General features: G+C 30.9%; 1 protein-coding gene across 1 annotated transcript in view; it reads left to right on the top strand.

Annotated features, from left to right (window-relative positions):
* The window catches only part of LOC143080659 (ankyrin repeat and SAM domain-containing protein 6-like), a 41695-nt gene that overhangs the window by 5459 nt on the left and 9628 nt on the right, over positions 1-26608 (top strand). The window contains exons 3-14 of the mRNA XM_076256628.1: positions 8407-8451; positions 9237-9444; positions 14231-14328; positions 15000-15129; positions 15688-15718; positions 16466-16612; positions 17031-17162; positions 17739-17888; positions 18509-18611; positions 24199-24307; positions 24679-24844; positions 25221-25278. Of these exons, the coding sequence (XP_076112743.1) occupies positions 8407-8451; positions 9237-9444; positions 14231-14328; positions 15000-15129; positions 15688-15718; positions 16466-16612; positions 17031-17162; positions 17739-17888; positions 18509-18611; positions 24199-24307; positions 24679-24844; positions 25221-25278 (1377 nt within the window). The remainder of the gene's footprint in view (positions 1-8406; positions 8452-9236; positions 9445-14230; positions 14329-14999; positions 15130-15687; positions 15719-16465; positions 16613-17030; positions 17163-17738; positions 17889-18508; positions 18612-24198; positions 24308-24678; positions 24845-25220; positions 25279-26608) is intronic.

Below are 26608 nucleotides of genomic sequence, written 5' to 3'. Positions count from 1 at the left end.
CAGGAAACTACAAACATGATTTTGTAATTGTTTAGACAGGATTAAAAGTACAATTTATTGAATTTGTATTTTCTCCTGAAAATTACCCTTTAAAATTAAAGTCATTGGACCAGCAGTTGAAGAAAAGAGTCAGTTTATTTATGTACAAAAAAATGTAGGTAATAATACCTGACCATAACGTCCTGTCTACTCTATAGTCTCTAATCCTCTAATAGTGAACTTTTCACTTTCTTTTGATCTTTGAAGCAACCATTACAAATTGAACCAAACTTGGCAAGAATTTTACCTTGACTCTTGAGAAATTTAAGAATAGATATATTACAAATTTATTTTTTGTTCAGTTTTCAGTTTAAACATGAAAACTTTAGCTGTTTTTGAGTCTTATTCAATCATTTGGTCTATTCTCTTCAAATTTTTGGACTTTAATGCAATTCATTGTCATTTCGGGGTCTTTTGTAGCTGACTATGTGGTATGGGCTTTGCTCATTGTTGAAAATTGTACAACGACCTGTAGTTGTTAAATTTCTGTGTCATTTGGTCTCTTGTGGAGAGTTGTCTCATTAGCAATCATACATTGTACCACATCTTATTTTTTTGATATTTAAACAATAAGACATAGAAAAATAGTAGATTGTCTCTATCAGTCTTTGATAATTAGGAAGCAATTATTCCAGTAAGGAGTTTCAAAATGAACAAAATAAAATATATCTTATAGACAATAAAGTTTTTAGATGATGACTACACACCTGGTAAATTATTCATAAAAATGTGACATAATTGTTTATATTCAACATGTTCAATGCACTGCAATAATAGTGCAAAAATTTTATATTGTTCAGTTCCTTATTTGTGGAGTTGTGATTCTATATATCTACTCAACGTAAATAATCAGTGTAGTATGGTTCACAGCCAATCAATGCATTTCATATCAACGATCAAGATCTGGTAATTTAACATAGTCGGTTAGCCAAAATATGTGTGTTGACATTTCACAGGCATAAGTTTAAGGTGAAAAAATGTCAGATTTTATGTATATCTTACAAAAATCTGAACCTTTTTGTTGGCATTGTTGAACAGAAATGAAATTGAACCTGTCATAAATCCATTATGATTGTGCATTGATGAAATGTGATCTTCTGGAAAGTTTTTGGAAAGAGTGAAAAATTAGACTGCCATGCATCATGTGCATTTGGTGATTGTATGCTTTAAAAAAATAATAAATTGAAAAAAAACATCTAAGAAACACGTTCTGAACTCTATGTACTAGACTATGAACTCTTATCCCATTATATAAATATAAATCAAGTCATAATATAAATTGGACAATACAATACATGTAGTACTATTATCAAAAAAATATAAAAGAATTGGGCAAAGTCAAAATAAATGGTTCCTTGCATCTATAGCAATAATTATCAACCATGCTGATAATTTGATTGGATAATTTGATTTCAAATGATGTGGCTTAATGTGTAGAATATTCCTGCAAAATTTCTTTGGGAAATCTCAAGTATTAAAAAAATTATGTTAAAAAAAGATGCTAAAATTGTCAGGAGTGCAACACTTTTTTGTGACATTTTGAAAAAATACTTTTTTTTCAAGACACAGCAAATTGTTTTATGGAGTGATATGCCATAAATTCTTATTTCTTTGAAAACTGTTATATCTTAGTAATGATTTTAGCTCAAAATGAAGCTTTTCCATTGAACCGTTTTGATACAGATGTGTTTTGAAAAAAAGTTGTGCCATGTCAGGAGTGCAACACAAAAAATAGTATTACTGAGGAATAGAATGAATTTTGCTCAAATGACTCACACCTCAACATAAACAAAAGTCAATACTGTTAAATAAATATGTCCTTTCTAGAATAAATAGTTTATTTACCTGATTATTGATATAAATAATGTGTGAGAGTCAAGTAAATAAGGCCTCCCTATGAGTGTCAGGAGTGCAACTTTGAGGTTTAAAGACTCACACTTAAAAAATACAAAAGCAAATATATGGTTCTGTTTTATTTTTCAAAAGATACTATACTAGATACAAGATTGCACCCAAAGAGTAGTCTGATAGACACGGAACTTTTCTTTTAGAACCATTTCTTTTATGTCAGGAGTGCAACACTTTTAAAATGACATTTTCTTGGACTTACATTTTAAGATAATCTCACCTCCTAGTGACTTATTTGCATCTAAACATGTTTTCTAACTAGTTAGGTTACATGTATGAGGTATAATAAATTCTTAAAGGTAGGTTTCAAAGCAGGACTTAGATCCAAGAATTGTTTTTTGTCACAGGCAAACATATTTTAATGCTAAATATTCATATAATTTTCAAATTATGGAAGGTAATTGTCTTAAACTTTGTCATTTGATTAGGAAATAACCATATTTCATTTTACAAGTTTTAGAATGGTTTCATGTAACACTTATTAAATTATTATAATTGTTATAACAAACTATTAATTGTGTTGCACTCCTGACATGGATTTACCATAACAAACCATTTATCACATTTTGAGTTCAATTTTAAGACCCAACCTTTCAATGAATGAAAGATGGGAAAGATGGTTGTGAAACTAAGCTTTAGAGTAATATCAGACAGGCTAAGTGCATACAAAGTCAACAACAACTTCAATTTTGAGGAGTAGAAAATTGAGAAAAACAATGAAATAAGATCCTAATCTGAAGGACAATCACTCAGTAGACAAATATAAACAAAGAAAGAATAAAGAAAACAAAACAATGTAACACTTAATTCAAAAGACTTTGACCAGAATTAAAACACATATGAGAAAAGGAAAACAAAACAGAGAAAGTGGCAACAAAAGAGAAGAAGAAAATTGACACAAGCTGAAAAAGTTGCAAACCAGCAGAAAATTGTCCAGTCATGTAGCAAAAGTACAGATGCACTAACAATACCTGGAGAAATCAGAAAGAGAAGTCAAAGAAAAAGACATTATCTGTCTAACCATTCCAAATCTTGTGGTAAAACAATTGAGTACATCATATCCACAGCTACACCAAGGTGGTTGTCAGAGTTAATGAGAACTGATGGCAGCTGTGTACCAGAAATTGACGAGTCTTAAATATGTTGAAGTATAAACAAAGATGAGGAACCCCATAAAGATCTGAAAACTGTTGAAAAGAAAATGACATTTTCAAAGAGTTCCTTAGTTCTAAGTCTAAGTTTTTTAGGTAGCCTCTATTCTTTTTGAAAATGCCAGTTTCTTTTCAAGTTTCCAGATCTATTAAGGGTCTCTCAACTTTGTTTCCACTTCAGCACCCATCAATATCTAGCACACTTCCACCAGTACTGATTAGTTCTTACAACTACCTTGGTTTAGCTGTGGATATGATGTATTCAATTGTTTTAGGGTAATATTTGGGTTTGTGAGGACGAATTAGTCTTCTCTTTCTGATTTCTCTATATGATGTATCTGTACCTGTACTTTCACTTATCGACTGGATATTCTTCTGTGGGTATGGATTTTTTTTTTGGCTTGTGTAAATTTATTTTTCTCTTCTGTTGCCAATCTCTCTGGGTTTTTTTTTCATTTTTCATATCTATGTTTTTGTTTTCATGTTTAAGTCTTTGTAATTAAGTTTACATTTCTTGTTCTTTCTTTGGTTATTTAATGTCTAGTGTGTCCTTGAGGTGGATCTTCTTTCATATTTTTTCTCAATTTTCTGCTCATCAAAGTTATAGTCGATGTTGACTTTGATGGTGTGTTTTGGTCCCTTATTAGTCTGTCTGATTTTATTCTCAAGTAAGTTTAGTAAGTTTAGTTTCATCAAATAATTTTCCCATCTTTTATTTATTTTAAGGTTGGATAAGCAAGATGAACTCAAAATTTGTGAAACTTTCTATGATAAAAATATTGAATATGTGCAAAAACTTTTTGTTGTGGTAAATTCATGTCAGGAGCTCAACAAAATTAACTGTTTGTTATTACAGTTATAATAATTTAATTAGTATTTCATGAAACCATTATAAAACTTTTGAAACTGAAATATGGTTATTTCTCATAAAAATGCACAGTTTATGAGAATCAGCTTCCTAAATTCTAAAATTATATAAAAAATTGTCATTCAAGAATTTTTGATTGGGACAAATATATTTAAATAAATAAATTTATAAGTCCTGCTTTGAAATTCTAAAAGAATATGTTTGTTATACAGGATTGACTTTTGTTTATATTTATGTGTGAGCCGTCAAAGCAAAAATCATTCTATTCCTCAGTAATATTATTTTTTGTGTTGCACTCCTGACATGGCACACCTTTTTTTCAAAACACATATGTATCAAAACGGTTCAATGGAAAAGCTTCATTCTGAGCTGAAATCATCCCTAAGACATATATACTAGTTGTAATATACATAAGAATCTATGGCACATGTCATCATATTACAAGTTGCTGTGTCTTTCAAATAAAACTTTTTTTTTTAAATGTCAAGAAAAAGTGTTGCACTCCTGACAATTTTTGCATCTTTTTTAATGTAATTTTTCTAATGCTTGAAATTTTCCAAAGATATTTAGGAGGATTATTCTACACATTAAGCCACAACATTCAGCCCATTTTAACATTGCAATCACTGCCATTTTAAAAAAATAGTAGCGAAATGTGATGAGATGTGAATTTATGTATACAAAAAGTGATATGTTTGATATAGCTCAAAAAAATATTGTCTAAATGAAAATAAAATGTCAAATCTGAAAGGCATAAATGTATATAAACACTTAATCTGGAAATCATGGTATGTTTTGATGATGTATAAACTATTTTGTTATGATATATATTGAATGTCAGGAGTGCAACAAGATAGGGGAAATAAAGTACCTTATATAGGTAATAATTTAAAAAAAAAATAAGAGTTCAGAAAAATTTTGAAGATTGCAGATCTCTTTTTAAGCTGTTAAACAACAATTCTGATGGATATTTAATGGAATTTAGTTCATAGTTTGGTAACTTACCCTCAATTGTATAAGAATGTGTCAGAAAAATGAATTTAAATATGGTCTGAAGTGCATAAGATGCATAAGGTAAAACAGAAATTACATTCAAATGACAGATTTAGGTCTTTATAAACCAGCAATGATTAAAAAAATTTAAAAAATCATGAGCATTTTGTTCTAGTTTCTGTATTTTAGTTTGGTGTATAATATGTCAGGAGTGCAACAAAAACAGGGGAAATTGGATGTATTTTCTGTTTGATACATCTTTTTTATTAAAAGATTTATCTATCATTTTTTTTCGTCAGTGAATTTAAAAAAGGGTTAATTTTGATAATGAGAAGGTTTTTTATCAACTTATTGATGAATTATTTTTTAATTAAAACTTTTTCAATCAACTTTAAATGAATTGATACAAAAAATAGCCAAAAACATTAAAAAAAATTATAATCAAAGATGAGATTATTAATTTTTGCATTAAAAGTCATGTTTGGATTTCTGCAATCAAATGGGGTGAAAAAAATATTAATATTTGATAGTATTTGTTTGGAATCATATTCCCAAAAGGTATACTTGATTTATTTTTTTTCAATTGGTTTATGTCAATAAAGTTTCAGAACTTTTTTGTTTCTTTATACTTTTTTATATCCTTTTGGATTATTAACTTAAATGTATATGTATCAAGATACTATGAAAGAAAATGGACTAAAACAATGTTGAAATTTGACAAAAAAAAAATAAATTTGGACCATTTTTTTTTACTTTGCCCAATTAAAATATTTATTTAAAATTTTCCTTACTGTACAATTCAAAATTATGAATTGAAAACAAACAGTCCACTTCAGAAAACAAAAAAAATCATACATGTACACAAATATATATGTCAGTTATGTATGTATTAAATATATTTGTTTATGTAAATATATGTACATGTGTAACTGTATTGTCTGCATTTGTCAAATTAGAATACTTTTTATTGTCAATCAAATTACCTTATACCATTTCATTGAACTCATTCAAAATTTGAATTTAATTATGTTAGAAAATGTCAGGATCATTATAATGGTATAACTAGTTCTACTTTTTGCTCTTATTCAGTACTCTTATTATGAATGGTTGAGATCCCAAACCCTCTATAGGTCAACCCTATTCCCCAAGAAATATAACATTCTTTCCTATATATACCAATTCAATATTTAATAAATAATTCCTGAATCCAGTTAAGTGAAAGTCCAGAATTCTTACAAAAATAAAGGCCAAATCTCAATGTCACAAAAAAAATTCCTTTTACAATGATATATATATTTAGAATTTCTTAATCGTCATCGGAAATGAATTAAATGATATATAAATGTAGGGTGAGTCCCAATGGGTACTTATATGTACATGTAGTTTTATATCCAATTGTTTTATATGATATAGTATTGTATCATTTGTTCAATTTGATGTTAAAAATATATTTATGTGGTAACACTTTAGTTGTTAGACCATTCACAAATAGTCCAAAGTTTGGAAAATTTGTAATCTTTTGAGATAGACTGAAAAATTTGATTTAGACTTGAAAATAAAGAAAACCGTCAAAACTAAGAGATTTGATGAAAAACTACTTGGATTACATGTTAATAAGATTTAAATGGGTAAACATTTTGACCTCACTGTTGACACAAATCACATTTTGTAATGGATTTAAACAGACAATGCTATATATTGATAAAGATCAAAATTCAATACACTTTATTATCTATATATTATATACTGTGTACAGTACACTCAGTTTTTGATGACGGCTTTATTTAAACTAAATTAGTTTTGATTTCACTCTTAACACAATTTAATCATTCTTGGTAGGGAACATATATATATATATACATCTATTGTTCACTGTTTCAAATTAGAGTAAAAATTTGAACACCATGATTTTCTAATTAATATTTTATAAGTCAAACAGTTCAAATGAGACTATGTTATAAATACACCCAGGTTAAATTTACTGTGAAGAAATATTAGGATATTAAAAAAATGATCAACTCACAATCTCTGAATCATAGGAAATTAATTTTGAAAGAAGTTTGATGTTGTCACATTTATTTCATAAAATAAATAGCCGAAAATATAAATGGTGCATTGGTGTAATAAAATAATTAAATCTGAAAGTAGTTTTTGGAGTTCTCTGTTACATACATAGACATAGTAACACATGAGGGTATGCATATATTATATAGAAGATGATGGGTTTTATCTGACTATCGAAGCTTTTGGAATTGCTAATATGAGAAAAAAGAAATTGCATGGTTGTATTTTTCTTTCTATTGTTACCATGTATTGTACTTACTACCATGCATGACATAACAGACACAACTCTACTGCACCAGTGTTAGCCCTGTTTATTATTATGGCTCATTGCAGATGACCATAGAAGTATTTGTTTTATAGAGAATTTAAACTAAGTGTTGGAAAGCAAGTAGATGTTTGTTATTCTTTGATGACAGAAAAAAAATCGGTTGACACTCCCTATCATTTTTGTGGTCAGAAGGTATTGACAGTTTGTTAAGTTAATTCAAACACCTAACAGTTCATTCCACTCAATATACCCTTACTAGATCTAAACAAACAATGGTGTTATGATCAATATGATTGTACGTTGTACATGGGTGTTATTTTGAAGGAAAAAACATTATGTCTTTCCTGTTGTTTTCAATAAATATACAAATTTCTACAGAATTATCTTCACTTCCAACATGTCCAATTGAAATAGTCATTTAAAGACAAAGAAGATAAAATACCAGTAGTATAACTTGTCTAACATGCATGTATTCCAGCATCCAGATTTGTGACGACTGGAAACGGTCTGCACCAAAAACTTTTTCAACTACTAGTCCGAAGACCAATATTCCAACATTATTTTTATTGATCCAAACAAAGAACTGCAATAACTTACTAGTCCATAGAAAATTTCACTAGTCTGGGGCATCGGACCATTTGCTAACCGTGCAGACTGTGGAAATTATATATATTTATGAAATCTTTCCTGGCCAGGTTCTGTTGAAAACTCTCCTTCACAACAATTGGTTATGTATGTCTGATTACTTTGATAAAAAAAAAATATACTAATTTTTGTGGGGAAGAGGAATTTCCTTTCACACAAATGTTTCATGTACTTCTGATTTCATTGTTTTTCTTAAGTCTGCATTCAAAACATATATATACATGACAAATAAAACTAAATAAAATGTGGATTTCTTTAAAAATTGAAAATTTTTCATTCATCTGTAACGAAGAAATCTACCAAAGTAGTTATTCAACAAATGATACTGAATTCATTGTATACGATTAGTCACTATAGTAATTATAGAAGGGTGAGCTTACCATTTCTATGTATTGATGTCATCTTAGTGCACTTTTGGTCTTTAACAGATAACAATACATCAATTCATAAATACATGTTTTGTATTTCAGAATCTGATGAGAAGAAACCAGACATAATAGATGCAACCAAAAAAGGTACAAATAACTAAAGCCTTTATATATATATGTATAAGATTATAAATTAAGGAGATGTGGTATGATTGCCAATGAGACAGCTATCACCAGTCCTTCAACAATAATCAAAGCCTTTACATACATGTATAAGATTATAAATTAGGGAGATGTGGTAGATGTGGTATGATTGCCAATGAGACAGCTATCCACCAGTCCTTCAACAATAATCAAAGCCTTTACATACATGTATAAGATTATAAATTAGGGATATGTGGTAGATGTGGTATGATTGCCAATGAGACAGTCCTTCAACAATAATCAAAGCCTTTACATACATGTATTAGATTATAAAATACGGATATGTGATATTGGATTGATAGTACAAAGATTTAAGTGTAAATGTGTTTGTATTTATAGATATATGCCATATATTATTCTTATTATTTTACTAATTCAGTGTTATCAATAAAAGTTCATTCTATTCCATCTCCCAAATTAGACGATTTAGAACGGAACTATTTACATGACAGACACAGAACTATGGACACAAGAAAATCAGCTGGAACTCATTATTTCAAAACCAAAAAAGTATTATCAACAGCCTTACAAAATTAAAAGGCAAAGTGTATATCATGTATATTGTTCAATACATTTTCATTTTATTTATTCTTTGAATGAAACACTTTAAAAAAAAATGCTGTTACTATTGAAATCCTACATTTCAGTTGCTGAATATAAGTTTATCTATTCTACACTGGCAATATTATTTATTATATTGAATAGTAATTAATTAATTTGATTTTTAGGTGATTTAAGAAAAGTGAGATCTATACTAGATCTAGATCCTAGTCAGTTAGATGCTTGTTCTCCACATGACGGTGCTACGTCTGTAATGTTTGCTGCCATGACTGGTCAGTTAGAGATAGCTCAGTTACTGGTGGAAAGGGGATGTGATATCAACAAACAAGATACAATTAGTGGTTGGACAGCATTAATGCAGGCCACATATCATGGGTCAGTACTGGGAAACTGAAAGTGTTAATTCAATTATTCTGTATGGAAAATATTATTTTAGAAAATGACTGCAGTACTAGTAACCTTGAGGCAGATAAAGAAAATTCGAATTCAGGAACTATTTAATGATTTTTACAGATTTTTCTTGCTCTTTTATCATGTTTATTTTCTATTACCAAATACTTCTTAAACGTGATGGTCATGTGTGAAATTTTGATTGAATTAACTCAGGAAATACAAATCAGAGATTCCCGACATTTGGTATCAAAATCAAGCTTTTTGAGAACATGTTATAATAGGCGAGTGACTTTAACCATAAAATTAAATTTTTAATGCACCTACCTAACACACAGCTAAATTATATATCATTTGAAAGCTACCCATCTGTACTATCTGTTTTGCCCGGTCGTAAAAAAATCGTACGGTGCAATTTCCGTCAAATCAAGATCAAAGGCCAAGGACGAATAAGTGCATATTTTCTAAGATTTCAGCCTGATTGCATAATATGACTTTTATATACTAAATTCACATATGCAAACAATTTAAACTTTTAGCAGAGAGATTAACAGTCATTATTCAAATGCATTTTTTAATATTTAAAGCGTGTTTTTGACAGAGAGCACATGTTTCCTGAAATTCGAGTAAAAGTTAACAAAATGTGTGAAAACCCAAATTTTTCTTTCTGGTGCAAATGCTGATCAATTAAAACTAAGTAAAACCCTGTAATGACTATCAAAGAAGTTTTTGACATCATAAAATTCCCTAAAATTATGCTTACTTCTAATCAAACAGCAAATCATAACAACGCATACAGTTGCCCAAAATACCGCCATCTGCGAAAAAAACAGCTTTTAAGCATTTCTTCCTATTTAAACATTGTATGTGGTCAATATAAGATTTAATAAACAAATTCTGAAGAATCTGAAAAATTTAGAGTAAAAAAATATGTGCGCGAATCATCTTATTGCTTGAAATAAAGGGGGTGAAACTAAGAGTTTCCAATCTGCATTGTAACTACCAGACTGAAATAAAGATATTTCGACTTTTCTAATTGTTTGTTGCGAAGCTTTCATAAATATTGATGTAGTGAAAAGACATTTTATTTATTTAATGTGAATTGAAACTTTAGACCAAAATAAATAGAAAATAAATTGATGAAAATTGAAATTTCAAAGAATTTCAAAAACTAGTAAACACATTATAAAACTTGACTACTTGATTGCTTAAATTGCGTTGTTCATTGTTTACATGCATTAATTCATCAAATAAGAATAATTTTGAAGAAAAAATATCCATTAATACGCAACGATTCTAGTTACAACTAGACTTTCTGAATAGTTTGAATGACTAGTTCATTTTTCATACGAGGATGACTTCAAGCAAGAGTTTCTGATGACGACTGAAAAGAAGCTATCATTATCTTGAAACTTCACTTTCCATTATATAGATGATGTCATCTCACTGAAAAGTGCAAAATTTGTGACAATGTTGGACTCGTATTTTCCATTGAAATTGAAAATAAAAGACTCAACAGATATAGTTTACTCTATCACGTATCTTGAAATCGATGATGAGGGTTGGTTGAGAACAAGTTTTACGACAAAAGAGATGAGCATAAAACAACCCATAAAAACACCCCTTACTACCAAATTATAAACTTTTCATTTCTATGTAACAACATTATAGCAACGCCTGCATATCTAGATATCTATACTACTAAAGGAGGAGACCGATTTCATTGAGCCTCAACTCCTCTGAAATAAAGGCATAAAGGCAACTATAGTATACCGCTATTCAATAGTCATCAATCGATTTACTAGTAACTGAAATAAATCCGGGTCACAAAGCAAAAACTAGGAAAACGCATCAACTATAAGAGGAACACAACGATATAACAGAAACACAGAACTGCTACAAAAACAAACGCCAACATACTACTAACACAAACTTACGGTTCCTGGTTCGATTCCCGTTCCGTGATGAAAATTTCAGGGACTGAATTTTCGGCTCTTCCTTGACACCATTTGTGAGTATGGTCTTGCGGAAACGATGAAAGTCCGTCGGAAGGGGACGATAAATGGCTGACCCGCGTTAAAAAAAGAGGGACGAAAGATACCAAAGGGACAGTCAAACTCATAAATCTAAAACAAACTGACAACGCCATGGCTAAAAATGAAAAAGACAAACAGAAAAACAATAGTACACATGACACAACATAGAAAACTAAAGAATAAACAACACGAACCCCACCAAAAACTAGGGGTGATCTCAGGTGCTCCGGAAGGGTAAGCAGATCCTGCTCCACATGTGGCACCCGTCGTGTTGCTTATGTGATTACAAATCCGGTAAATAGTCTAATTCGGTAGGTCACATTCATGAAAGGGAAGGGGATTGTAGTTACGACGTAAGGAACATATCCGATATCATTTGTGAAACGGTTATTCCATAACGGTCAACCAACTCGTGATGGCGTCCGTAAAATTTACGAAGGGATGATTTCAACTTCACCATTTGGAACTCTTGGTTTAATAGCTTACTTGTGAGCAGTAACCCTCTATCAAGAAAATCATGATAGGAAATGCAAGCACGGGAATATCGTATCAATTGGGAGAGAGCCATATCTCTTGCACGTTAAACACACCTTTGTAGATTTCAAAAAAGAGCAGGCTAATGCCGCTACAAGGTAGCACTCGCACCCGCAAAGTGGAAAGCGATTAATTTAAGTTGCAAAACTTGTTTCCCAATCCACTATAAATAAATATGTTTAAACTAAGACGGGTGTCACATGTGGAACATGATCTGCCTACCCTTTGGGAGCCCCTGAGTTCACTCAAATTTGTTTTTAGGGGTTTGTGTAACTCAATCTGTAGTTTTATATGTTGTGTTTTGTATACTGTTGCTTGTCTTGTTCGTTTTTTGCCCGGCTTTTTCAGTTTGTTTTTAATTATGAGTTTGATGTCCCTTTGATATATTTCGTCACTATTCAAGTAGTAAAAGGTTTCAAAATTATAGATCAGTGTAGCTAAATGTATCATTATAACCATTTTGTTCTATATATATATATCACCGTGAGCAAATTAAGTTATTTTCGCGGATATTTGTCTTATTGCGTTAATCTTCTTCACTTTACTTTGAGGTGATTTTTTGGCCGATTTTCATTACTGCAAGTTAATGTCTTTAAAGTAAAATAATACCAAAGGGACAATCAACATCTCAAACCATGAATCAAATAAAGTTAATTAAAACCATGAGCAAAATAAAATTTAAGTCCAAGAGACGAACAACAGTCCAAAAAACACAGCATACCATGAAAACGAACACTCCTAAAACAGCGAATGATCTTATGAGGTCAGGAAGGGTATTTAACTTTTTTATTTTGTTATTTCACAACTGCTTATAGTGTTTTACATACACAATGACATGCATTGGTATTTTTAAAGCTTATGTAGAAAATGCTCAAAGCATCTTTTATTCAAATAATTAAAGCGATTAAACTTCTAAACACATTTAATATGACTTACTATAACACGATTTTAAACTAAACAAGAAGCAGCCGCATTTTATTTAGTTCGTTTACATCCCACTTTAGATAACCAAGTGTTTCTAAACAAGGTTACTTATTTCAATGTTGCCTACGATTTAGTCGCAAAGTAATGTTTGCATTTAAACATGATTACAAAAAGTAAAAAAGTTTGACTTCGTAAAAAACATATTTTAACCTCAATTACCTCACAAATATTCTTTTCTTACTTTAAGTACCCTTTCTTTTAATATGGAAAATCATTCTTCTCCCTGATATTCACAATTAGCGATGTGCTATTTTAACATAGATTAACAAAATGATCGCTATTTGCAGATGGCAGATTTTTGGGCAACTGCAAACACTTCAATAGAAGGCTGTTCCATGAACATTAATTAATAATTGCATCTTAAAATTACAAAACAAATATTCCTTGACCTAAAACATATACATTTATCAATTTTTTTAGCATACAAATGTCGATTCCCCAAGATATATTTTGCTTTTTGGATAATTTTTCATTTTTTTAGGATTTGTGATAAATTTCAATTTTCGGAAAATTTTGCGCATCGAATCTCTTATTTTTTGTTTGATTTGGAAATTATGTATCATGTTCCATAAAGTTCATATGATCTTTTGGAAAATTTTATGGTACAAGAATTAGAAAATGGCGTTTTATTTAGTAATCGCAAAAATTAGAATGTTTTTTCATGACCTTTGACCTTGATTTAACAAAAATTGCACCGTACGATTTTTTTACGACCGGGCAAAACAGAAAGTACAGATTAACAGCTTTCGAATGATATATAATACAGCCGTGTGTTAGGTGGGTGCATTAAAGTCGTTAACTAAGCGTCTTTTTGAAATAAGTCACTCGCCTATAAAGTGAGTAATTAAATTGCATTTGACTGAACAATCAGTCTTACACATTATGGCAATATTTGAAATTTGTATACCATACAAAACTATGAATGTTAGCTTCCTGAAATATGTTTAACATCTGACAGAAAAAATAGTAGTTTCAGACATTGTTTGATTTGTTTATAGAATCTGAATCTGTTTCATAATGAATTAATCTCAGACATAGGCTTAATATTGTTGAAACTTTGACTTTGATTGTTTGTAAGTCTGTTTTGTACTAAAGAAAATCATGATTTAATCTAAAGGTATGATATATGTGCTGGGATAGTATTAAATAATAAATGTGTTCAAGTAAAAATTAAATATAAGTTTTAAAATATAATTATACTGTGTTTGCCTTTATAGGAAGAAATCCATAGCAATGTTTTTACTGGACAAGGGAGCTGATGTGCGGATTCAGGCTAACAATGGTTGTACAGCGTTTGATATGGCATCATTAATAGGTATGTAAAACACCAGTGACGACCAATAGGTAAGCAAAACAGCAGCAAAGACCAAGACCTACATGTAAACAGTTGCTAAAGACATTGAGACAATTATTTCACATTAATGTTTTCAATTCTTAGTGTCGTATAAGTTAATCTGTATCTAAATGCAGACTACATAAGGTAAAACGTCGTTAAACATCCAGCTACAAATTTCAGAATATTGAATTGATAAGTGTTTAAGAAGAAGAAGATTTCATTTCCAATTATCAACCCCTATTTAAAGGGAATAAATTTTATGTCAATAATTTTCACTATACAACACAAACAATGAGATAGAAAACAAAAAAAAACAAGTTCTTAAAGTAATATGTAGATGATTATCAAGAACCTATAATTTTGAATATGAAATGCATTATATAGGATACTATCTGCAGAGACAATTTAATATCAATGAAATCAAATGTAAAAGTACTGTAAATACTGAAATTTTGTATGTCAAAACTGTGAGAGGATAAAAAAACAACTTACATTTTAACACTGTTAGCACAATTGTATGCAAAATTTCCTAATTTTTTTATCAATTGTTTAACGATTGTTATGTTAAATGTACACAAAGAATTCTGAATTTACTTTAAATGAAATTTGAGAAGGTAGGAATAACCAGATTTTTTCGTTTCAATTAATAGACGATGTAGACACAGAACTAGTCAGAAAGTTAGCCAGTAAAACTATAGCTGTTCCTGGTAGTCCAGAGAAAGGAGGCAAGAAAGTCACTGCAAAACAAAATGGTGTTGCCTCATCACTCACTGATATCAGGTAAGGTACTGAAAACATAGAATTAGGTGTATGAGCTTAGATAACAGTAAAAAAAATGTGGGGCTCTTTTCTCATGTCTCTTAGAACATGTAAGGGATAGAAATGAGTTCTTATATTAAATGTACAATGTATCTTGTTTTTATTCTGCAATTTCACCAGATTGTTACCAAGGTAATATTTGTCACTATTTACCAATGAAATGGTTTCAACTGATAATCATGATAATGGTACACACACGCACACAAATATTCCAAAAACTATTGTGCGTAGAACAATTGAAAAATTAAGTCTGCATCATCCTCAAATTAACTTTTAATGAAAAATTTTGGGATGAAAAATAAATTATTATAAATATCACTTTAAACATCAAAGTATAGCTTTTTTCACACTCATTCCAAAAAACATAGGTTATAGTACTTTACTTGAAAGAAGCAACATAATTAGCCATTGGGAAGTTATTAGTTTATCAAGGTTGCCTAGTCTTAAACAAGCAATTAATAATATAATTTGAAAAGAAATAAAGTGCTTGATTAACATATCTTTATATTTAATTAATAGCATGGAAGAACCACCAAAGAGTGGACTTAAGGTAAGTTTGAATAGATTCTATTTGATTGCACAAACAAATGTGCTTTTGACTACAATATTTTAATGTCCCCACTGTTAGGTAAAGGGACATAGGTGTTACTCTTCCTTAAAATTGAAAATTATACAAGATTAACAAAGGTTTAGAGGTTTCTGACTTGGTACAGGTGCAAAATTGCCACAGGGTTCATAGGTCCAGACTGGTTTCTATTCTCTAACTTAAGTTTGACACAACCAGATGGTACCAGTTGTAAATTACATGTATATATATGTATACACCATGCTTATTACAACCAAACACAGATCAAGCTTGTATGTGACACCACTTTCACCCTTCTGGAGTTACCCAATTACTGTTTGTCACTGAATAATGAAAGATTCACACAAAAAAGAAGTTTTGAGTTAGTACATTGACTCTTGCATGTGAACAAGCAAGGACATCTGTGTTCCATGAACACCAATGAACACATTCCTCTTTGTAATCTTCAATAGGGATATTTGACATGATGAACCAAATTTGAGATTAGTTGAAACGATTTCAGGAAAAGCTGCAAACAGATACATGTAAATAAGGAATCAAAATGTTTGTTCTTAATATTGCAAAACTTGCCCAGATGTTTTATTCCCATAAAAAAACTTCAATAATAGCTGAATTAAAAGTATAATTGTGTATGCATTAAGTGACCTTTAATCATGTTAATACATTCATGGCTTTTGATGTATAAGAGTTTTTAAATGTTTTTTTGTGCAGGGGTGGTTAAACAGACTTTCCAACAGATTTCGGAACATTAAGATTGGTAGAACATTAAACTTGTCTAATCGTGTTGTGTCGATGTCATCAGAGAAATCAACGTCCGTCCAGGATCTCACATTAAAAAGTACAAATAGTCCTAAAGTGGTATGTCATATATTTGTATAGACTTTTTGTACAGTTCATGTTACCTTTCTTTTGTAACACACCACGACTGAATAAACATTCAAAAAGGTTGTAACTGCCAGGACAGTTTATGACAAAAATTTGATCATACAAAAAATATTAGTCAGATTGGAAAATTTATTCAGATTGTATTGAACATGAATAATAATATTTACAAAAACTTGTTTCATGTAGGGCAAGCCATTGCTTGATTGATTTTTTTGTTAAAGTGTTTTTCTTTACTGCAAGAACTAAATTAGACATCGAATAGGAAATTTGAAATTATTGATATTCAATTGCAGGCTGTCTCAAAAATAAACATGAAGAATAAGTATTATGAGTACAATCCATATGCCAAATTGTCAGGCTTAGCGATACTATATTTTTAATTACTTTGCAGCCTGTAAAAAAGATGAACAACTTCATGGAACATAGTCAGTCCTCCCCATCCATTCCATCAGTAAATAACTATGGAAATACATATACAGGGATGGCACTGGAAAATAAACAAAGTGCTACTGTGTATACTCTGGTAAATAAATCTAATATAGTTTAATTAAATTTGGGAGGGGGAACATTACTGTGTGTATAATCTGTTCTATAAAGATTGTTCACCAGATGCATGTTTTGATCATTTGAAAAACAATATTGTGACTGCATATTTTCAATCTTTGAGTACAAAGATTTAGATTATCAGTACAGATTGTGTTCCAAATTAAGAAAGAAGTTTAAAGTACAAGGGAAAAAAGGGCATAGTTTATAGATACAAGACACAAAATCACTACACATTCACATAAAAATTATCAGAGCAAAACATGTTCCTCATTTTAATGGCACACTTGCCTAAAAGTTCAAGATTTCTCTGCATGCTCCTAGCACTGTTATAAGGGTGAATTCTGTGCTAAATGTTGGTGGTAATACATCTTTAGAGTAATATCACAAAGATGAATACTTTTTATCTTAAAACAGTTTATCTGTTCCAAATTTAACCTGTACCCAATAATCTGTCCCAATTGAACTGCTATATCATAATTAAATACACTACATTTGTTTCAGTGTACTCTATCTGTACTAGCTTTTGTTAAATGTTTTCTTTATTTCTATTTAGGATATAAATCCTCCCAGCTCTAACATGTCAAATGACACTTTGAAACCAGTCATACCTCCATTTCTACCACCACCTAGCTTTGCTCTAGATACAGTGGGTTCCACCAGGAAACCAGTCAGTGCTAGAGGGCCTGGTTCATCTAGTTCAGTGGTAAGTAACAAATTAAGATTTGAATTGAGTTTCAAATATAAAACATGGCCTCGTGATAATTATAGTTAAGTTTATAAGTAGCCATTAAGTAATATTTAAGCTAAAAAATCCATTTTTCAACATTATCCCTTAGCCATGTTAGCCAAAAATAGTTAATCCAAAATGTGAATATTTTATTTGACATAATAGGTAAACTTTTATGGACAAAACAATGAAATAAATAGATATGTTACAATAGCATTTACTCAGTAAATAAATAGATAAACCTTTAGAAAATAATAGCATCTTTAACATCATGTTTAAGTGGAAGTTTAGTATTTTATGACAGTTGCATTTGTCAAATGATAATCATTCTCTGTAAATTAAGAAATTATTGGGTGCATTTATTGTTGTGATTTTGTCATTTGAGCCTAAATGCGATTTTAATTTTTGCAATATTGAATAAAGTCCTGCTAAATTCATATAAAAAATTATCAATTTTAAATTATCAATTTTAAATTATGGTGTTTATTAACCTGTAGCTTTTTTCGCAATAATAAAAACATTGCAATAATTTCTGAATTTACAGTACTCAATAATCATGTTATAAGCTTTAAAGTTTGACTAATTTGAAATTTCAGACTTCACTACTAGGAGGCAGGTCTCACACACATATGAGTGCTAGTCCAATGATCCATGCCAGATCTTCGTCAAGGCTTACTAATGGTACCACAAGTAGTTCAGGTGATTTTATTATTATTAAGAAATAACATGTAATACAGTATATATCTCTCATAAGCCTACCGCTGAAGCTGCTGACTTTGTCTGGTTGGTATGACAACGTTTATTATACAGTTTGTGTACTGATATTCAGGTGATATCTTCAATAATGAAATAATGATGTGAGTCAAAATAAACCTTTTTTTTGTAATAATTTTTCATATCATGCTACTTGCTTGAGATAGGAAATCATTGCTAGAAACTACAAACACATGTGCCGTTGTCAATGTTAATATCAAGGATGTCTTAGGAACAGTAGCAATAAACATATTATCAATGGTCTTTATACGACCGCAAATTTTGAAAAAATTTTCGTCGTATATTGCTATCACGTTGGCGTCGGCGTCGTCGGCGGCGTCGTCGTCGTCGTCGTCGTCGTCGTCGTCGTCCGGCGTCCGAATACTTTTAGTTTTCGCACTCTAACTTTAGTAAAAGTGAATGGAAATCTATGAAATTTTAACACAAGGTTTATGACCACAAAAGGAAGGTTGGTATTGATTTTGGGAGTTTTGGTCCCAACATTTTAGGAATTAGGGGCCAAAAAGGGCCCAAATAAGCATTTTCTTGGTTTTCGCACTATAACTTTAGTTTAAGTTAATAGAAATCTATGAAATTTTGACACAAGGTTTATGACCACAAAAGAACGGTTGGGATTGATTTTGGGAGTTTTGGTCTCAACAGTTTAGGAATTAGGGGCCAAAAAAGGGCCCAAATAAGCATTATTCTTGGTTTTCGCACAATAACATTAGTTTAAGTAAATAGAAATCAATGAAATTTAAACACAATGTTAATGACTACAAAAGGAAGGTTGGTATTGATTTTGGGAGTTTAGGTCCCAACAGTTTAGGAATTAGGGGCCAAAAAGGGACCCAAATAAGCATTTTTCTTGGTTTTCGCACCATAACGTTAGTATAAGTAAATAGAAATCTATGAAATTTAAACACAAGGTTTATGACCATAAAAGAAAGGTTGGGTTTGATTTTGGGAGTTTTGGTCCCAACATAATAAGGGGCCCAAAGGGTCCAAAATTAAACTTTTGTTTGATTTCATCAAAATTGAATAATTGGGGTTCTTTGATATGCTGAATCTAACTGTCATGACTGTGTATGTAGATTCTTAACTTTTGGTCCCGTTTTCAAATTGGTCTACATTAAGGTCCAAAGGGTCCAAAATTAAACTTAGTTTGATTTTGACAAAAAATGAATCAGTTAGGTTCTTTGATATGCTGAATCTAAAAATGTACTTAGATTCTTGATTATTGGCCCAGTTTTCAAGTTGGTCCAAATCGGGGTCCAAAATTAAACTTTGTTTGATTTCATCAAAAATTGAATAAATGGGGTTCTTTGATATACCAAATCTAACTGTGTATGTAGATTCTTCATTTTTGGTCCTGTTTTCAAATTGGTCTACACTAAAGTCCAAAGGGTCCAAAATTAAACTTAGTCTGATTTTAACAAAAATTGAAATCTTGAAGTTCTTTGATATGCTGAATCCAAAAATGTACTTAGATTTTTTATTATGGGCCCTGTTTTCAAGTTGGTCCAAATCAGGATCTAAAATTATTATATTAAGTATTGTGCAATAGCAAGTCTTTTCAATTGCACAGTATTGCGCAATGGCAAGAAATATCTAATTGCACAATATTGTGAAATATCAATTTTTTTTTTAATTAGAGTTATCTTTCTTTGTCCAGAATAGTAAGCAAGAAATATCTAATTGCAAAATATTGTGCAATAGCAAGATTTTTTTTTAATTGGAGTTATCTTTCTTTGTCCAGAATCAACTTAAATCTTTGTTATATACAATATACAATGTATATTCACTTTTTACTACCAACTGATAAATTAAAATAATCTTTACCATTCAGTGATAACAAGCAGTTTTTTTACATCTTAATATTTTATGATGTATTTAAATGAGTAGTTATTGTTGCAAACTCCATTAGAAATTTTAATTGAGATTAGTTTTGGAATAAGGGAAAGGGGGATGTGATTAAAAAAATTGGGTTCAATTTTTCTCATTTGAAATTTCATAAATAAAAAAGAAAATTTCTTCAAACATTTTTTTGAGAGGATTAATATTCAACAGCATAGTGAATTGCTCTAAGAGAAACAAAAATTTTAAGTTCATTAGAACACATTCATTCTGTGTCAGAAACCTATGCTGTGTCAACTATTTAATCACAATCCAAATTTAGAGCTGAATCCAGCTTGAATGTTGTGTCCATACTTGCCCTAACCGTTCAGGGTTCAACCTCTGCGGTCGTATAAAGCTACGCCCTGCGGAGCATCTGGTTCAAACTTGCTGCCAAAATTCTTCTCAGGTTTGTTCCCATTCAATGAGATTGCAGCTGAGCAACACCATCTTGTTTGAAAAACTTTGATAATGTTCAGTTATCGCTCTTTTTACGAATTTAACTTTGATATTACTGACTGATAATTTCCTTTCTCAGCACAGAAGAGTGATATGAAAAAATTATTGGGGCCAAAATAAAAAGATTGTATGTTTGCCCAAACGCGACCGACCCAAAATAAAACCGCCGACTCAAATTCTTTTTTTGACGTTTTTTTTGAAGAATTTTTTTTTTCGGATTTTTTTTGGGTCCGCTCCGTCATCGTACAAAACTTAATGTTTGTCGTCTTTGCGTTTGAAAGTAACTGTGAATAAGATTTAAAGAAAGCGTATAAAAGACGCAGTTAATCGATATTCGATGTTCTCTGTTTTTATCTTCTGATTTAACGAACGTAAAGAAGTAAAACATGTGAAGTGGCACAGTTTTTTTTACGCTGTAGTTGTCTGTACTACCAAACCCTTACCTATATGCTCAATGTTAATTTCATCGTGTTATCGAATATCTGATAAGAATATTCAGGTAGATTTGTTCAAAACCATGTGCAATCGAATATTTTCAATGTTATTCTGACAGGAAATGGATCCGGAAGTTGCGAATTTACAATCTTGCAAGAAGATTTTGTTTTTACTGAATAAAAAGGAATTATTTCTTGATAAATTGTTGTCTTTAATTATAATCTTTCTTTATCATGTAAATTAGATGCCCTTTTATTCAAATAGTTGAAATTTACAAGTCTCATTAGACAAGATCAGTACGTTGCTGTTTGGGAGAATTTGATAAAACTATAATTGTTCACAGAATCAGAAATATAATCTTAACTGAATGTAACTCCCTCTGAATAATTTATTGCAATATAAATCCCTTTTGACAAGAGAAATCTGACTTTTGACAGAAATATTTTTTTCACATGTGCAAAAGTAAAAACATGTTATGGACGCCATATTGGATTTTTATACATATTTGTGAGGAAGCCTCTAGAACCATGACCTAAAAATAAATGGTCTTCAGAAAACGTTAACTTTGTGCAATTATATTTTATCGATAATGATTATTTTCAAAAATTTAAACTTGATTATTTAAAGAAATAAAATTATAACAAATACGTTTTTAGTTTGGAGATTCTACAGAACATGCTTTGATCTATTTATAGCCAAATTAGTTTACCTGTGTGATAATGTAAATACAAATTTGTTTTCAAAACAAAAAAGACACAAACTAAGGATGGTAGATAATAATTCATATAAATATTTTAGGACATTTAATCTATTTTAATAGAAATAGGATTTAAAAACTGCAAACAAATTTAATCATTACATAATCAGCTGATATTTTTTTTACACAAACATCGTGTTGATGGAACTATTGAAAATCACTTCATAAATCCACCAGCCCTTTCACAAAGCTAGCAATTGTCAGTGTTATAAACATCTCAGGATACAAATCATATAGTAGACCTGGGAACAGTATATCTTAATATATATGTTCCTGAGTAGACTAATTTATTTATAGAGGTTTTAAATTCATGGCTTTTGGTTTTCTCTACAAAAGTTTGACGGAAAAAAAAGATCTTTTAATATTTTCATGCAAATTCTAAAAAAAAAAAAAGAATTTGCCTACCTACCTACCCACACCCAGTCATCATGGGTCGGGTTTGGGCAAACTGAAATATTTTTAATTGTGGCCTGGTAGAAACTAAGGGTTCATGTGCCATTGTCAATGAAATTAACATCATCGTCATAGGTAAAAAAGCGATAAACATGATAAACAGATTATCATTTAGGAGATAACTGTATTGAATTTTAAGCTCTGACGACATCAATTGGTGATTTGATGGTCCATATTGAGTTTACTGGTGACGCCTAAGCGGATTCAGTAAACAGGTATTTGCCACCATCAAATCACAAATTGATACCGTCCAACCTTGAAATATAATATTGTTATCTTCATTCTAATGAAACTGACAGAAAACAACGTTATAAAATCTTACATTTGAAATCTGTCATACGTCGTCTGCAATTGCGCATATGTTTTCATAGTATCAATTGTGAATTAATGCCATGAAAATTGTTGACTTAATCCAATCAAAATGAACGTTATAAACGATGTTGCATTAGAATGGTTATCTCAACTCGCTTGCTTTTCTCACTTTTACTGTACTGGCTCAAGCGAGAAAATAAATCTCGTTGAGATGACCAACGATAATCTATAAATATCCATATAATAAATGGTCCTGCTAAGAACAATTTAGATGGTGAAAAAAGGAGATGGAACTTGAAAGTAAAAAAAAATATTGTATATCATGTATATATCTATAGCAAACTGCACAACAATTTTACAATGCAGTTGAGTCTGTAAACCACACAGAACTAGTTGAAGACATAGTAAGCTAGAGAGCATCGCTTACCTTTGCATACAGAATTAGACTAATCTCGTTTGTCCCTGGCAGAAAGCATCATCATCATATATACATGTACATATCATATCAGATATGCGAACTAAAAGTAAAAATTTATAGTTTCATTCAGGGGTGGAATTTAAGCTTTTTTGTGTACTGGCCAGCCGAACCAGTGGACTGAAAAATCTACTGGTCCGGCTGCAAATCTACTGGTCCTATAAAAATGACATTAATATGACAAATACTAAACTGATCCTGTTAAATAGACATTCATTTGACAAACACTAATATAAATGTTAGATTTTTACTTTTATTTTCATGCTATCTCAGACATATGTTAGATAAGAAAAAGAGAAGAGTCTCAATCCTGATTTTGATAAGGCTTTGTTATCTTGATGATTTTCTTTATCAAAATCGAGGACAGAAAAAATGTCAACATTGTCTTCCACATTATCACATCCTCATGATGCCCATAGGGTGTCTGACTAGGTCGTTTGGAGGACAGTACCCTGTAATTGATTTCGCAGGTTCATTTGTTTGCCAAAAAAAACAATATTGCGATGCAATTAGTGAGTTTTATTGACAAATTTCTACTGGTCAGCCAGACCACCAATTGACAAAATATACTGGTCCAAGGCAAATTCTAATGGTCTTGGACCAACAGACCAGCGCCAATTTCGACCCCTGGTTTCATTTCACCTATCTCTGTACTACATTTTTATGTGAATGATAAATGTATCTGTTGTCTATATGAACATCTATTTATATCTTTCTACATGTATATATTGTCTTTATTTTTACAGCTGACTTTCATAATGGTTTGTTTTCATCAGAGTCTTCCAGCACTCCCAACAGACCAACACCAATATTTGTACAACCATACACACCGACTAGACAAAACCTGATGCCAAGGTAGGAGCAGCAGTTATACTTATAAAATGTTCATTACAATTTAAAAGATATTGATTTTCCAGGAATTCCTTGATTTATGCAGTAAATTGCAATATCATGAGGGGTCCATTAACATGTCAACAACACCTCAATTTTGACAAAAACAGTTAAAAACTAATGCAAAACTGCTGATAACAGTTAACACAGTGGTGTGGAAACAGTTAACAGTTTGAATTTATCTCAGATAACAGTTAACAACACCTTGAAAAAGGCCAAAACATGTTAACATCAAAAGGTATTTTTGTTTCATTTGTTATCTTGTGGAGAGTTGTCTCATTGGCAATCATACCACATCTTCTTATTTTTTTAAATTGACTTTTTGATAATTTCAGGAAACCACCTATATCTGCTGTGTTCACGTCTAATACTACGTCCCCAAACAGTTCAACAAGTGGTAGTTCTTCTGTCACACCAATAAGATCACATGGTCGCAGTACATCCTCTAAAGAGAGTACAACATCGACACTAACACCCTCACCTTCACCTACACCAGGAAAGGTAAGAAATCTTCCATTTATAAAATCACATGTTCACCAAGACACTAAAATTAACTATCATAAGATAACCTATACTAGGAAAGTTAAAACCTAGGTCCCTTGGTACTTCTTTCAAGGAAAGATTGAAATGGATTTGGAGAATCAGTTCTACTTGAATTGTGAATTCTAAAGTGACATATGTGAACATCTACTCTGTATATAATTATATTTATGAAATGACAACCAACTTTTAATGGATGTTTTAAAAGTTAATAATATTTGCTTTAGTCCAATCTCTGAAAAAATATTTTAACATTACATATACATAGTTGACAGTTCAGTGATAAACAATATCCAGATTTTTGATATTCTAACCAATATATTTTATACCTTTACAGTATCCAGATGACCACCACCCATTATTAGGTTCATTAGAAGAACATGATTCACAAGCTGGTACGTATTTCTAAAATAAAAGGACATAGACAAAAATATCTGTAGTCTATTGTCAGTATAAATCCTATGTGGATTAACTTTGTTATCAGAATTGATATTTTTTTGTTCAATAATTAATTGATTTGTTTGTTATTTTGTGTCAACCAGATTTTATAAAGGGTGGAAGCAAGAGTGCCAAGAACCACCAACCTTTAGTAAAATAAATGACAGTCCTAGTCAAGTAAGATTGGATTCCAATGCACCTGCCATGTGCAGGACTCAACTCACAACCTAATTGTTAACAGGCTAGTGATACATTGGTTTAACTTCGTAGGCCAACTTGCCAATCCAGTCAACGATATATTAAATAAAACCACTACTAGAGAAGAAATAAGAACATTATTTTCAATGCATTATTCCAACTTTTACTTAAATTCATATTTTTAGCTCCAAGTGAGCTTTTCTTGTCACTTGCCATTCGTCCTCCTGCATCAGTAGTTCGTAACTTTTACAAAAATCTTCTCTGAAACTACTAGGCCAAATTTAACCAAACTTGGCCACAATCAACATTGGGGTATCTTGTTCAAAAATGTGTCACGTGACACGGCCAACCAACCAAGATGGCCGCCATGGCCAAAAAGAGAACATAGGGTTAAAATATAGATTGTGGCTTATATCTCTAAAACTAAAGCATTTAGAGCAAAGCTGACACTAGAGAAAATTGTTTATCAGGTCATGATCTATCTGCTTTGAAATTTGTAGACCAATCAGGCAACCCATTGTTGGGTTGCTGCCCCTGAATTGGTAATTTTAAGAAAATTTTGCAGCTTTTGGTCATTATCTTAAATTTTAATTATAGATACAGATAAACTGTAAACAGCAATAATGTACAGCAAAGTAAGACCTACAAATAAGTCAGCATAATCAAAATGGTCAATAGGCCCCTTAAGGAGATATCACCCTTTATAGTCAATTTTTATACGACCGCAAAATTTGAAAAATTTTTCGTCGTATATTGCTATCACGTTGGCGTCGGCGTCGGCGTCGGCGTCGTCGTCGTCGTCGTCGTCGTCCGAATACTTTTAGTTTTCGCACTCTAACTTTAGTAAAAGTGAATGGAAATCTATGAAATTTTAACACAAGGTTTATGACCACAAAAGGAAGGTTGGTATTGATTTTGGGAGTTTTGGTCCCAACATTTTAGGAATTAGGGGCCAAAAAGGGCCCAAATAAGCATTTTCTTGGTTTTCGCACTATAACTTTAGTTTAAGTTAATAGAAATCTATGAAATTTTGACACAAGGTTTATGACCACAAAAGAACGGTTGGGATTGATTTTGGGAGTTTTGGTT

This window comes from Mytilus galloprovincialis, chromosome 6 (assembly GCF_965363235.1).
Source record: "Mytilus galloprovincialis chromosome 6, xbMytGall1.hap1.1, whole genome shotgun sequence".
Lineage (NCBI taxonomy): Eukaryota > Metazoa > Mollusca > Bivalvia > Mytilida > Mytilidae > Mytilus > Mytilus galloprovincialis.
The sequence above is the reverse complement of the archived record's forward strand: the minus strand, read 5'-3'. Positions and strand labels throughout refer to the sequence as shown.